The sequence below is a fragment of the Protopterus annectens genome, chromosome 13.part0 (genome assembly GCF_019279795.1).
Source record: "Protopterus annectens isolate FY-2018-M chromosome 13.part0, PAN1.0, whole genome shotgun sequence".
NCBI classification, from domain to species: domain Eukaryota; kingdom Metazoa; phylum Chordata; order Ceratodontiformes; family Protopteridae; genus Protopterus; species Protopterus annectens.
This window is the reverse complement of record NC_056747.1, coordinates 1,043,930,447-1,043,945,527: the sequence shown is the minus strand read 5'-3', so window position 1 is coordinate 1,043,945,527 and position 15,081 is coordinate 1,043,930,447. Positions and strand designations below refer to the sequence as shown.

General features: G+C 37.7%; 1 protein-coding gene across 3 annotated transcripts in view; it reads right to left on the bottom strand.

Moving 5' to 3' along the window:
* Positions 1-323: 323 nt before the first annotated feature.
* The window catches only part of IKZF3 (IKAROS family zinc finger 3), a 414,014-nt gene continuing 399,256 nt past the window's right edge, over positions 324-15,081 (bottom strand). For all 3 annotated transcript variants that reach the window (XM_044055471.1, XM_044055472.1, XM_044055473.1), the window contains one exon: positions 324-1,098. In XM_044055471.1, the coding sequence (XP_043911406.1) occupies positions 395-1,098 (704 nt within the window). In that variant the 3' untranslated portion in view covers positions 324-394. The remainder of the gene's footprint in view (positions 1,099-15,081) is intronic.

Sequence of the window (15,081 nt, the reverse complement as noted above, 5' to 3'; positions counted from 1 at the left end):
TATGTATATATATATATATATATATATATATATATATATATATATATACACATTAGTGTGTGTGCCTGTTTTGTTATATTTATATATATATATATATATATATATATATATATATATATATATATATGTCTGTGTGTATGTGTGTGTATGTTTGTATGTATATACATACATACATATATATATATATATATATATATATATACACACACACACACACACACACACACACACACACACACACATATATTTATATGTATATGTATATATATTAGACACACACACACACACACACACACACACACACACACACACACACACACACACACACACACATAAATACATATAGTTACAATAGGATTTGACAGTAGGATAGTTAGCCTTCTGGTCACATGGTTCACTTCATAGAAGCTCTATGTTCTCCTCTGGCTATGTGAGATGAGAATTCATATCTGTCGTGACTCCTGTAACCACACACATTGCACTCAAATGGATCACGGAAACCATGACAACCCATGTGAATAGTGTACATCACGTAGTCCAAGAACAACACACGGCAGTGGTCACACTTGTACACCCCCATCAACTCTCCTTCCCTGCTGATCACTTTAAAGGCATCACGAGAGGGAACAGAGGGTGTCTTGATAAAGTCATAAGGCCTTGGCATTTCTTTCATGGGGTGCAACCCATTGTGTGTCTGAGCTAAGATCAGGTGTTTCTGCTGGTAGCTGTTAACCCGGTCCTCATGATTGCTTTCAGTGTCTGTAGAATCAGGTCCACTGTTGTTTGGGGAAGGCCCCCTTTCTGAAGAATGGCGTTTAGACTTGAGGTGGGGAGTAGTACCATTCACTGGCTGCACATGCCCATTTGGAATTTCAGCAGAGCGGGTAAGTGCTATAGGGTACAGACTGCTGATGACAGGTAGCATTTCTGATGTGGTAGCTGATGTAGTTTGCACTAGAGGTCGCAGTGCTTCTGGTGTGAGGTAAGTGATTGCATTGCTTAAGGCCTGGTCCATCATTCTACTTTGCATTATTTCAGCTTCCTTCTCATACATAAAGCTGGAACTGTATGAGAGGTCCATGCAGTGGCGCTTTTCACCTGATTGAAACAACAACAACAACAAAAAAATGAGCAAATGCTTTGACCAAAATACATCAATCACTACCTAAATATCTCTAGGCAGTCTTTTCATCTTTTGCATCTATGTTTCAGAAAATAATTCAGTTTCAACATGATATGGCATATAGCATACAGATTAATTTAAGGTTACATCATTTTATAACAAGCAGAGAAGCTTAGCAGAATAACCTGGCCCTGCTTCCTTTTGTTCAAGACAGACTTTTTACTCCAGAGGTGACCTTAGCCTTGAGTGCCCTGCTGCTTAAGTCACAAGGCCAATATTTCACTTATGTCGCCTTTTCCATACCACTGACAGATACCTTCAAGACTGAGACTTTTGAGAAAAAAACAGCTTTAAGTCCTTTGTTAGTGTATGTAATAACCAAAGTTGTTAATTCTGAATGCTACAAAGCCAGAAAGACTGCAATAATTTCCAAACTTGTTGCAGGTGGCAGCTAGGATTTTATCTGTATCAATAACAGGCAATGATCTTCCTTTTATATGCAAGTATACAATAGTATGCTTTATAAAAGAGACTATTTTTGTACATTTTGTAATATATGCTGATGGTATGCATTCTGATGTCTGGCAATGATGAATGCATCATAAAGAACTACTGAGCCATTTGACAGAGCTGCATTTACTGATCAATTGATGTTACAGCAAATATGTGAAGACGTAACTGCTGCACATTTAACCATAAAGATAATGTTAAACAGCAGCCTAGGTATATAGTGTTTATATCGATAACACAACAATTGAACCCATTACGCAGACCAAACTCCTAGGTGTCATCATTGATCAAAACATGAGATTTGTCTAATACATATCATAAACTATTAAGAAAGTACACAAAAAATTAGGTACTGTATATAAAAACAAACTATTCCTAACCAAAAATACCAAAGTAGCCATTACAAGAACTCATCTACTCTCAACGCTTCTTTGTCTCACCAATACACATGAACCTCAGAAAATTTGCCCTAGGTAAACTCAAAACATGTTATAACAAAATAGCTAAATTTACCTCTGACTCCCCATACAGAATACATCACTGTCTAGTACTAAAAAGCTATCTTGGCTAAAATCCCCACATCTTCCTCACTACAACCAGCTGACAATGGCAGACAAATTACTTTACCAGCCAGGCAAAACACCTATCCTAAAAAGCCTAGTAGAACCTTATTTTAACCCTAGAATATTATGTTCCACCAACAAATCCTTACTAAAAGTAAGTAAATTTATTATCTATTTTATAAGTGGAGCTTTTCTCCCTGGGCCTTCACTGAAAATGGACTCATACCCAGTTGGAATTTCCCGGTAAACAAATGTAAAATAAATAAAATAAAAATAAATGTGTTACCTCTTGCCAAATGGGCACTAATTTTCAATTACACACTGGTCATTTGTATTGATTCATTCTTTCTTTTGTTAATCAGACTGCTGAAGTGATCGAAAGCGGCCATTATTTGCTATGATCCAATAAAATCACCAAACATCAATAAAGTATAAAGTTAATTAGAATATGTCTGAATATGAAGTATGAAGAATTTATGCAAATAAATGACCAAATCCAAGAGGAACACTGCAGTGATATGGTAATACTTCAGTGATCAACTGCTTATTAAGGCTTACTAAAGCAAATGCTTATAAAACATCTCTGTGGTGTAGAGGGCTGAAGCCCTGACTTTGAGTGGTGGTTCAGGTGCCCTGTAGGAGTTGGCTGGGGAGAGTAGCAGTAAACAGCCACTGGTGGCTCAGGTGGCTCTGGCTCAGCACTTGGGTGACACTTAGAAGAAGCATTAACCATTGCTCCTGTGGACCATGAGCATGTGAGCACATGCAGTCTGCATCATGCATGTAAATCAAGACAGCACGTGGAGGCATGCTTCCCATGTCCAACAGCATGATAGCAGAACTCAATGATGAGCAGTCAGCCTACAGTTTCCTTTCAGACAGATAAGACCCCTGCAGTGTTTAAGTAGAGGAAGAGCTCTATGGATGACTAGGTACCATACAGTCCGATGCATCTGCCATGTTTTTGGAGTATGCTGAAATACATCCCCTTATATTGGGTTGTATGTAAGTGTATGCCTTCCTGAAAATCACAGTTATTATTACTTGGTAGGGGGTGGAAATTTAAGTAATCAATGATACAATGTGGATCTTACTTCCTTAAGTACTTTTAGGAGCATCTGTCTATTTGTCATGTGAATTCTTGCCCTGGGCAATACCAGAATGCATGAGGACATAAACTACAAAGCTCCGATTTAATTCCTTTTAAAGCCAAATGAAGGTCAACTATATAGTTTATGTATCTGGAATGTTTAAATTTTTTATGAAGAAGACAGGGTGTGATGCCGACTTGAGTCCAGATATGAATCCTATTCTAAAGTCATTTGAGAATGCACTTTATTGTATTTGCTGTGTGGTAGTACAAACTGAGACAACTATTTTGCCACTTTAACATTATAGTTCAGGTAGCTTAAAAGACTGAGCTGTGATGAGACAGTAAGGAACAGAACTAGAAACGAGCCATTAAGTATCTTAAATAAAACATTTTGCTCTCATAAGGAACGGTTCCTGCTGTATTTTAAGGCTGGGTCCAAGGCTATGTGTAAAAGCTGGTAGCCTGGGAGTACTTGACAATGGTCAAGTTTTTGATAATATTGTTTTGCAAACTCTTAGAAATGGTCTGCAGTAAATAGCTGCCTGAAACCATCGTCAGTCGTCTTTTGGCCTACTGATACTGCTTCCTATATCTGTACTGAGAATACTGACCGTTTTCTAAGGGTAGATCTTGAATTCATTTCCTTTTCTTGCCTCATTTGCTGCTGTTTCCTAAAAAAGTGGCTTTTTGCTGTGGGGAAGTACTTGTACTAATGAGGGAGGGGCATAGAGCATTTATTCCAGTGGTTATTTGCTCTCCTTTCTGTTTTAATTCGGATAACACAGCTTCATTGGTCGCCAAAACAAAGACTCAGTATTAATTATAATTAGCATTATAAAATGTTGAGTACATGAAGAAAGGAGGATAAGTGTTTTCATTTCTTGATCTGATTTTAAATTAATTTTAGCAGTCAGTATCTGCTTCAGCCTATATTAATAATTCCAGTACATAGTTGCACTTCATTTTGCTGTTTAACTGGTCTAACTGTTGGTATTAAACCGTAGTTTCATTTCTATGTACTGAGTGTATGTCAGATAAGTTCAGGACTGTCTTTGCACTAAGGCAGTCCCAGGCCAGTCAGCTCAGAACTAAGGGTCTAATTGTTTTTCCCTCTCACCCAGCGTGTTTTAATTGTATTCTTAAACCCATCTGTTGTTGCCTGCCCATTATGATAATTTCCTAGTGTGTTTATGTGGAGAAAGTGTTCTTTGTGCAACTAGACATTTTGCATCCTTGAAGATAACTGAATCTTTTTAACCATAATTATAACTGGTGATTCCCAAATTTCCAATAGGCACAAGTGCTGCGTGAGAAGGTGTTCTTGTGTTATGTGACAGACGTATTGTATTGCCTTCAGAATGAGTTTCTCTGCCTTGCACCCACTGAATGCCTGGATAAGTTGCAGATCCCCTGTGATGCTAAATTGGATAAAATGAGTATTAGAGAATAAATGAATGAACGAGCGAATGAATGCTAACCAATATCTGCAGTTTGTCTTTAGTATAAAGAGTCAGGCAGCAGCAGATGCAATCTTGTTTCAGACGTGTACTGTGAAACTGAATTGTGTGTTAAGTAGTTGGTAGTGTTTAATTCCACATTAAAGGTGGTATTACTATTAGAAAATTTGACAGCTGTCCTGAATTCCTTGTTTGAATGAAGAAGAGTGGCAAATACCTTCTGTTGCTTCTGGAACTGAATGCACAAAGGGAAACTGTAGCAGTATTAACCTAAATGCTCTCAGAGTTTTTCATTATATGTACATAGGTATATCACCTTGTTAGTGAGAGACTTTTTTCCAGGTACAACTCATGCCATAAGAGCAATATTAAATGGACACGAGTGTCTTGGGGGGGGGGGTAGTTGTTGCCTGCAAGGAAGGAATGCATATAATCTATCTGCCTTCTCTTGGTATGGGTTATGAATCCAGATTCTGATCAGGACCTCTGAAAACTTTGAAGGATTCATGGAGAAGGGTGGCTGTAGGTCGAGGATCATAAATTTTAACAATTTACATTACCTATTTTTTTGGAGTGGAAACATCCTTAGGCTTCATCTAAAAATTCTACTTCAGTCACTTTCACATTTATCTCTTTCTACTCACTAATTGTTCATTTCAATACCCACAGATTTAAATATTTTCCAGTTTATTGTTAAAATTTCCAGTTAGCACCGATACTTTGTACTGTATTACAAAGCAGCTACAAACAGATGAGAGAACACACACACACACACACACACACACACACACACACACACACACACACACACACACACACACAACTTGTAAGAAAAAGTTAGATTTTCAATGCAAACTAAATGGAAATCAGGCTAAACACAACACCACCATCAGCAACAATATCTACTCATACATAAAAAAACAGTAGAGTAACCCACAGCTTAAAGCAATCAGTAGAAATAAAGATGACATGGGGCAATGCTGCTTTATTGGACCTGGATTAACTCACATCACAGTAGCAATAGCTGCATAAGACAGGTGTTCTTAAGAAGTGGGACCTCTTATTGCTTGAAAAGCATGCAGGATCAACAACTAACATCGCAAGCTATGCTGGTGAAACAACTTGAAAAAGTTTTATCTGACATGTAAAAGGATGCAAAAGCAGCACTAAAATATTCTGAAAGCAGCGTTTCTAAACAAATGTGTACTGTATCTTGGGATCACATTTTCATGTACTGCTGAAGATAGAGGTTTATCCCAGTTCCTGCTTATTTTGTGAGATTATGTTAAGACTATGAAAAATGTAGGATGTGCTCCAGAATTTTGAATGGTGTTACTCTGAATGTGTTTCTTTTATGTAGCTAATAGAGCATGTTGGTTTGAGAACCTTAGGGAGCATCATTACTTCAGACAATTAGATTACAAAAAGCATTCTTCACAAAATTTTAGAGTATTTGTAATGTGAATTTTACATCTGTAGAAGTTAACAGCCCCTACAAAGAAGACAGTAGCAAAAGCAGTCATTATTGATACAGCAAGAGAACTTTGTATCTCGGATCAGTTTTATCATTGGCTCAAAGACTCTGAATAGTCAGGGTTCTGTACAATTTTTTGATTCAAACTGTCTTCATGATTTACTCACTTTTGAGATTTTGACATTAACCCATTAGCCTATTTCCCTTCACATTCTGCTTACCAACCAAGATAATTGTACATATACACCCGTCATACATAAAGACATAGATACGTGTCATACATGAATGCATGTGTAATTGTTATATAGAGAGTAACCTCCAATTCCTTAAAAATGATTATGTCAGAAACCATCTTCTCTGCTAAATTTTACTTTATTTCCTTGTTTCCAGGGAAATCTTTATTGATGTTGTACCAATTTATTATTTATTTATAAGATCACAGAAGGTCAGAGGATCTTAGTATAATCGGTGGTAATAACTGCATAAGTTAACAGTATTTTTAAACCTGACAGCCATTTGAATGGCTACTGTTAGTTCATCCGAATCCGCAGCAATTCTTTTTGACTGTAGTGGAGTTAACAGAAAAAGTGGTTCAGTTATTGAGACTTTTTATTACAGTTTTGTACAGAAATGATCTGGGCAATATAGTAGCTACTGGAACTTTTCAGACAGCATCCACTGTATGTCAGTGATCACTGTGTGTGTGTGTGTGTGTGTGTGTGTGTGTGTGTGTGTGTGTGTGTGTGTGTGTGTGTGTATGCATGCATGTTTTTGTGTGTGTGTGTGTGTGTGTGTGTGTGTGTGTGTGCGCGCGCGTGCCTGTGTGTGTGTGTGTGTGTCTGTGTGTGTGTGTGTACACCTAAGGCATTTTTTTATATGTATCTTCAGTCCTTCACAAATTCAACAGATTTCAGAGTTAACAGAATTACCCCCCATATAAGCTATATACTCACCCATGCAGGAATGAAACTGAAGGATTGTCCTGTAACAAATCATGCCCTCTTGACTACTTTAGGAAGTACATAACAGAAGATGAGGAAGGTACATTTTAGTGGGCACAGGATTCTTCCCAGAATAGAATCCATAGAGGCATTCAAGAAGACTTGGAATAGATAGGAAAAGGGTACGGTGACAATGGAAGTAAGCAGAATATTAAACATAGTTAAATAGCAAATTAAATGGGCTTAGTTTCACCTTCTGCAAGCAAACAAAAGTAATATATTTAACATGCTGCCTTTTTGGGTTGGGAGGGCATGTAAATAATAGAAACATAGAATTATAGCAGCAAACAAAAGTAATATATTTAACATGCTGCCTTTAAATAATAGAAACATAGAATTATAGCAGCAAACAAAAGTAATATATTTAACATGCTGCCTTTTTGGGTTGGGAGGGCATGTAAATAATAGAAACATAGAATTATAGCAGAGAAGGATGTCTTGGCTCATTCAGTCTGCCCATTTCCTACTAGCAGTTCAACGCTACAGCTATAACATCTTAAGTTTACCTCTTTGGATATGGCATCCTGTTTTTGAGCCATCCATTCATTAAACTCTTGTACTGATGTAGACTCTATCATTTCTTGAGGAAAGATATAGTACAAGACAGGACAGACACTTGGTGGTGCCAGTTTTTGCCATCCTAAATTCTGACAAACACGTGTATGATGACAACTGTACATGTGATTCCCTCACTTCTACCAACTGTAAGGAAAGAGAGAAGCCTTTGAATTGGCAAAGACCATGTGCAAACTTTTTTAAATCCAGTAAATGTACCAAACAGCATTCCAGTTATGGAATCCACAGGTATCAATTAAAATTATTTAAATGTGTTTAGTTTTTAATTAAAAAAATGTAATTTTTGTATCCCTCCTGCATGCAAGCTGCATTGCTTCCAGTAATCACCCTGTTTAGACTGTATGCTTTGATGACATGATTTGCAAGACGGAAGTTCTAGGCTGCTGAAAGAAAGAAGTTCTGCAGTAGGTGTAGCTGAGTGGGTGAGAATTAATTTGCATTAAATTTACAAGTTGTAAACACATTTTTGGCATATTTCTCCTGGAAGGATCATGTTCAAAGAAAACGCATTCAGTCAAAGTGGTACCAGAATATATGATTTTAATAACTGAATTTTGTATTTATTGTAACCCCTCTGTTCACAGAGAAGGTTAACAAGAAACTGTACTTTGGAATAAATATTTTATTGACAAAGATATGGGTTCAATTTCTGATGAGAGAACATGTAATACAATTCACTGATAATGCCTTATAAAAATAATAAGGCATCTGGCTTACTTTTTTATAAGGCATATCAGTGGCCATCACACATAAAGAAGTCATGGAGCCAGAAAGGAAAAGATTCTGCATCTCCAGCCACATGACTGCACTACCTGGGAACGTCCTTCCTAGATATACTCAAGGAAGGGTGTAGATGCTGGCAGTAACATAGTCTATTTTTAAGCATCTTATTTTTGTTTAAAATTGTTTTTATAACTATAACAGTGACAGACCATTAAAAAACTATTAACAAAGGTCAGACCACAATGCAGAAGCCGCATTCCATTTTATGGCTTTTCACATGATCCTCCCTTGCCTTCACGACCAACCCCTGCTTTATTTTTATGGGGCATTAGGTTGTTGGCATTTGGTACAGTAGCTTTATCATTTTTTTTACAGATAGCTGCAAGTCTGTTTCAATATGGCTTAATATATCACACCCACAAAGTATTAGCAATAATGCCTAATGTGGAGGGTTCCACTTCTCTGAAAATGCAACAAAATTACTATTAATTCTTGGGGAAGTTAAACTTTATTTAAGTTTTACAGTCATGGCTCTCCAGTTGCACAAAAGGTTCAAAATTTCGTTTCATTCGTACTTTGTAAATTCCATTTCATCTTTAAATGGCTTCACATACTTTACAAATGCTGAAAGTACAGTTGGCACTCAGTGTACTCCTTGTTAAACTGTGTTATTTCCTGTGCTGTTTTTATCTTCAGATTACGATTTTAGTATGAATACCAAATGATCATAAAGTCCCTTGCTTAATCTGGTTAGGGGTGTTGGATAATGTTAAATTTAATTTTATTTTATATTGAGGTTCCAGCATAAGGGGTTTGTTTTTAAAGTTGACGTGTTTGTGGCAGATTGGGGATATATGCCCTGACATCTGCATGAGATGGGACAATAAATCACTGGTGTAAGTGGACACATTTGCTATGAGGTCCCAGTGAAGTAGAAAGCTTTTAAATCTCATTCTGCCCTCAAACAGTGACAGAAAAATTAACCCAGGTAGATCCATGAAGATACAGGACTGGGAGGCATCTTAGGCAGGGTATTTTTGAAGAAAGGACAACATTGTGCTAAGATTTGACCAATGATGGGGTGACTATGAGTGTGGAGTATATGGGTGATAGATTTGTAAAAACAAGGTCAAGTATAGAGTTACAATAGATAAAATCCAGTAAACTGTCTGTATTTTTCTTGTTTGTAATGTATGTTTTCCAATTTACAGATTGGTAGTAGAATTCTCGAAAAAAATATATTTGCTAGGGTATGGACTTTAATTTGCTTAGGTAAGTGTTGTGGGCTGTGGGAGATACAGAAGGGGTTCTATAGTTAGCAATATATGATAGGTGGTCATGTCTGTGGATACTGGGAAATGCAGGAGTTAAAGGCCATTATCCTTCTAGAATGATTATGGTCATGCTGCCATCAGAAATGCGACCAACCTCATCATACTGACTGAACAAGTGACAGATGTTAAACACCATTAAGGAAGAAATGTTGTCACTGAATGGCAATCAAGTTTATGCAATTATACAAATGTGTGCCTGTTGGTAAGAGTCAGTGGATCTTCAAGGGTGGGCATTATCTTGTTTAAGTTTCTTGCATTGAGCTGTGCTGTGTTGAGATGTGCCTGATTGAGATTTGTTACTTTGGTAAGTGTAGAATACTGATGCTACCTAAAAGGGACTATGAGGGTCAAGAATGTCTTAACAGATATGTGGATCACTGAAAGGAACGATGAAGACCATCCATGGTGAAGCAGGCAGGACTGCCTCTTGGCTAACACACTAGATTTCCCTAGAGATAGCATCTGTTACTTAGCTAATTGTTGAAATCCATGATTTTTTTTGCTTATATTGTGACATTATTCATGCTGATGACAAGACACTGCTCAAGGCTATCTTCTTTCCATCTACTGAAATATACACTTAGAGCTTAAGTGTGTCTGTCTTCTTATTTTAAAAGGTCGGATTTCTAAGATTGTTTACCCACATGTGATCAATGACTGTGTTGTGTACATACTTAACATGAACTGATATAAGTAATTGATATCATGAATTCTGTCATGTGAGAGACAACTTATTGTCACTCTGTCTTTGCTGAACCTAGAGAGTAGTATGTCAGTATATCTGACTATACAGTCACCTATGACTTAAGACATTATCATTTGTGGTGGTATACACTGCAGCCTTAAGCGCTTAGGAATACAGCTTAAATGATCCTTGTTTGCAGTAGCAGCTGTTTTGTTGTGAGTGCTGTACGAACAGGAGGTGTTATTGTGACCACAGTGGGTAAGATATGTTTCTGGCTGAGGTTTAAGTGCCTTGGTGCATAGGCAGGACTGAGGTTTACATGCCTTGGTGCATTGGTAGGACTGAGGTTTAAGTACATTGGTGCATAACAATTGGTAGGACTGAGGTTTAAGTGCCTTGGTGCATTGGTAGGACTGAGGTTTAAGTGCCTTGGTGCATTCATAGGACTGAGGTTTAAGTGCCTTGGTGTATAGGCAGGACTGAGGTTTAAGTGGCTTGGTGCACATGTAGAATTGAGGTCTAAGTGCCTTGATGCATTGGTAAGACTGAGCTTTAAGTGTGTTGGTGCATAGGTAGGACTGAGGTTTAAGTGCCTTGGTGCATAGGTAGGACTGAGGGTTAGGTGGCTTGGTGCATAGGTAGGACTAAAGTTTAAGTGCCTTGGTCCATTGGTACGACTGAGGTTTAAGTGCCTTGTTGCACAGGTAGGATTGAGGTCTAAGTGCCTTGGTGCATTGGTAAGACTGAGCTTTAAGTGTCTTGGTGCATGGGTAGGACTGAGGTTTAAGTGCCTTGGTGCATAGGTAGGACTGAGGGTTAGGTGGCTTGGTGCATAGGTAGGACTAAAGTTTAAGTGCCTTGGTGCACTGGTAGGAAGTTTAGGAAGATTTGGGAGGAATTTACTTAATCCCACAGTATATGTGAGCTAAATGTTACTGCTCTGCTGAGGTGGTGATATATTGATCTCTGACAACTGAGTAATTTAAGAGGATTGTCTCCAATTTATATAGACATCTACACTTCCCTTAAGTAGACATAGAAGTAGTTAGCAACAACGGGATGTTAGTGAACATGAGGAGTGGGTACACTACCTTTAAGTTAAGGGCAGGCTGTGGTGCCTTGGTATCAGGAAATCTGATGTTTGAGGGGTATAGTATAAATAGGTATGATACCAAATGTAGTAGCCAGTTTGATGGGGGAGGGGTTCAGTAACAATGATTTAAGGTACTGTGTCAACTGAAATACACTAACAATAGTTTGGGTGCTACATGGACAGAAAAAATGGTGAAATTAGCTCTGTGGTCTAACAGTGTATGCAGTAATAATGCAAATAGGTTTATATGCGGGTAACAATAATGAGACAGAAAACCAAATGCTATTCACCCAATGCAATAAAGCGGAATCAGATACTATACATACAGTATACTGGCTGTATGGTTTAGTGGTGTATGCACTCATACAGTGAGTGATTCTATATACGGGTGCCACAAAACTAAATACTATACGCACTATCTGATGAGCCAGATCCAGACATTCTATACACGCTATGATAAAACAGAATGGCCCAGCATATAGGCACAGCGGAATATATTTTTATTTTACCATGCCAGAGCACACTGCAGCATACACCATGCAACAATGCCAATCGTAACTTGAGTAGTTAGCGCATCAGTTAATTAAGTCCAGAAAAAGAAAGAGTGCACTATATGATCTGGATAGTAACAGCATTGTTTGAGCTAAAATATTTTTATTTGGTGTTTGAAAAAAGTAAATGTAAGATCACCTCCCCCTAACAAATAGCCACAGAGACTCACAAGACTCACACTTGTACACTAACTGATAATTTATTAAGATGTAATCTTTAAAAAGTTCACTTGTAAGTATATATATTGCATTCATGCATATACATGTTGCATTCTGGTAAAGTACTCCAGCTAGCAACTGTCCTCTTGACTGGTGACAGTGGGCATCTACAATGTTACATAATTAAAATGTTATTTAAAAATGCTTGTACAAGTCATCATGTTAATACAGGGGTGTGGTATCTGTCTCCTTTGAGAGAGAGAACTTGTGGATAAGCAGCGAGTAGCCATCCTCCAGCTGTCTTTCCCTTCACAGATATATCCCTTCAACCCTTTATTAATTATTGTCTACATCTTCTCCTCTGGTTCTCTGATTGATAAAAATATACCAGACCCATATATAAAACTAAAGGGACTATAAACATTTTCACTGCTTGCATCTTACTATCCATATACACAAACAAGAGCTTCCAGTTTCTCAGTCTTTGTGTTATCTTTTGTTTAGTCTCTTCTCACATATCCTTAGCTGCCATAACAGAAGCCTTTTTAATCCATACTCCAAAATTCTTCATCTTATCATGTCCCCATAAATAGGGGTATTATTTATTATTACTGAACCAGTTCATTTGTGGGTACATAATTTATGTCTATAGCCTTTGTTTTATCTTCAATAATTTTAAATCCCAAAAAGACTTGAAACAGTCTCAAAATGTCTACAACTCTGAGATGTCTTTTTCTGTAATAACATCTGTAAATAAAGCCATCTGTAAATAAAGCCATCTTTAAATAAAGCCAACTGTTCTTGATTACCATACCAATTATACCCTTGAATTTCTGAGTTTCTTATTTTCTTTCCAGTGGCTCTAAATAAAAAGCAAATAGCAAAGGGTAAATAGGATATCCCTGCTTTGTTCCACTTTCCAAACAAAACTTATTAGAGGAAAACACTCCCACTTTAATTCTTGCCTCCAGTTCTTCATATATCCTCCTAATTAACCTTATTATTAATAGGTTCATAGGTGTGTACTAGGCTATCGGCCCTGGAGCCTATATAAGCCTAGCCCAGGAAGATTCCCTGGCATCATGCCGCCCAAAGTTAGTTCCCAGTGCCCCTGTCAAGGAAGGCCACTAAAGTGATCCCCGAGATGAACTTCCTATTGCCCACCCACTCATCAAGATTTCTCTTAAAGAGGGGCAGTGAAGTGCTCTGCTTGACGTGAATGGGAAGTTTGTTCCAGAGTATGGGAAGTCTCTGGGTTAGGAACCTGTCTCCCCCAGCATGTTCTGTTTATTGTGGTAATGAGGTCAAGGTTCCTGGAGAATGTGGCACTGAGGGATTGGGATTTCTTTAGGTGTAGCATATCTAGCAGCTCTGGGTCAGACATGGCTTTGTAGGTCAAGCAGAGATCACCTCTAAGTAGGCAATAAGAGACAGAGTATAGCTGGAGTTTTTTTGAGTCTGTCCGTATAGGGCATGTGTCTAAGGCCTAAGATCCTCTTAGTGAGGTATTTTTGTGGCCTTTCCAGTTGTTGTAGGTGTCTAGTGAGGTACATACCAAATGGGAAGTTGTATTCTATAATAGGTCTATTGAGGGATGAGTAGAGAGGGATTATGACCTCTTTCTTCCTGGGTGAGAAACCTTTTGTAATGAGATGTGCCACATATAAGGCCTTTCTGACTACAGACTGCCATCAACCTGTGTCCCCAGGTCTCTTATCACACCTTCGGTGTTTAGTGGACTACCGCCTATGTGGTAGTTCATAGGTACCGAATTTTTTTCCAGAGGGAATGACAATGCACTTTTTGCATTGAGCTTAAGGCCATGGTTCTGGCACCAGTCATTGGTGTCAGTGAGACCTTTTTGTAGAATGTCAGGGAATGCAAACGCTTCCATTTCCCTATTATAAAATTCCAACTTACTCTTTGAAATGTTTTTTCTGTGTCAAGAACCACTAACAAAAGCAGTAGATTCTTACATTCCGCTTCCTTCTGTTTCATCATTGTTCTACAAATGTTGTCAAATGTTTGCCTTGCCTCCACAAAACCAAACTGATCCATTTTGTGCTACTCTGACATTCTTTTAACAATTATAGATATAAGCACTTTATAATCATGGTATAAAATTAAAATGGGTCTATATGAAAATGGGTCAAATGGGTCTTTACTGTCTTTAAGCAATCCAGCTACCACAGCTTTCTTCGAAGATGCTGGTGCATCCCATTCTTTTAAAATACTGTTAAATGTTAAATGCTGTTAAATAAAATCTTTCAAAACTTTATCACTTTCTTCTCAACTAAATTCCAGATGTCCACAGGAATAGCATTAGTTCCTGTAGAGTTTCGTGAAGATTGACTATACATCACCATTTTTATGTCTTCTCCTATCTTAACTGCTAGTTGTTGAGCTTCATCTACCTCCAACCTTAGCATAATTAAGTCTTCCATAAATATTACCATTTGTATGCTTTCTTTATTTCCACATTTCTGTTTTATACAACTTTTTGTAACATTTTCGAAATATCTCTATTATCTCTAATGGATCTCTGGTTATTTCTTGTAATAGGTTCCCAAAGTTTGGCAACAGCTCTTTCTACTTTTTCTGTTTCCTAAGTTGTTGTGATAAAGGTTTTTTGTGCTCTGGAGTTATCAAAATATTTGCTTAATAGCAATCTTTCCAAACTCATGCATAAAACGTCGCCTCACAGTAAGATGTTGTCCTGTTTGATTCTCAGCTAGAGCG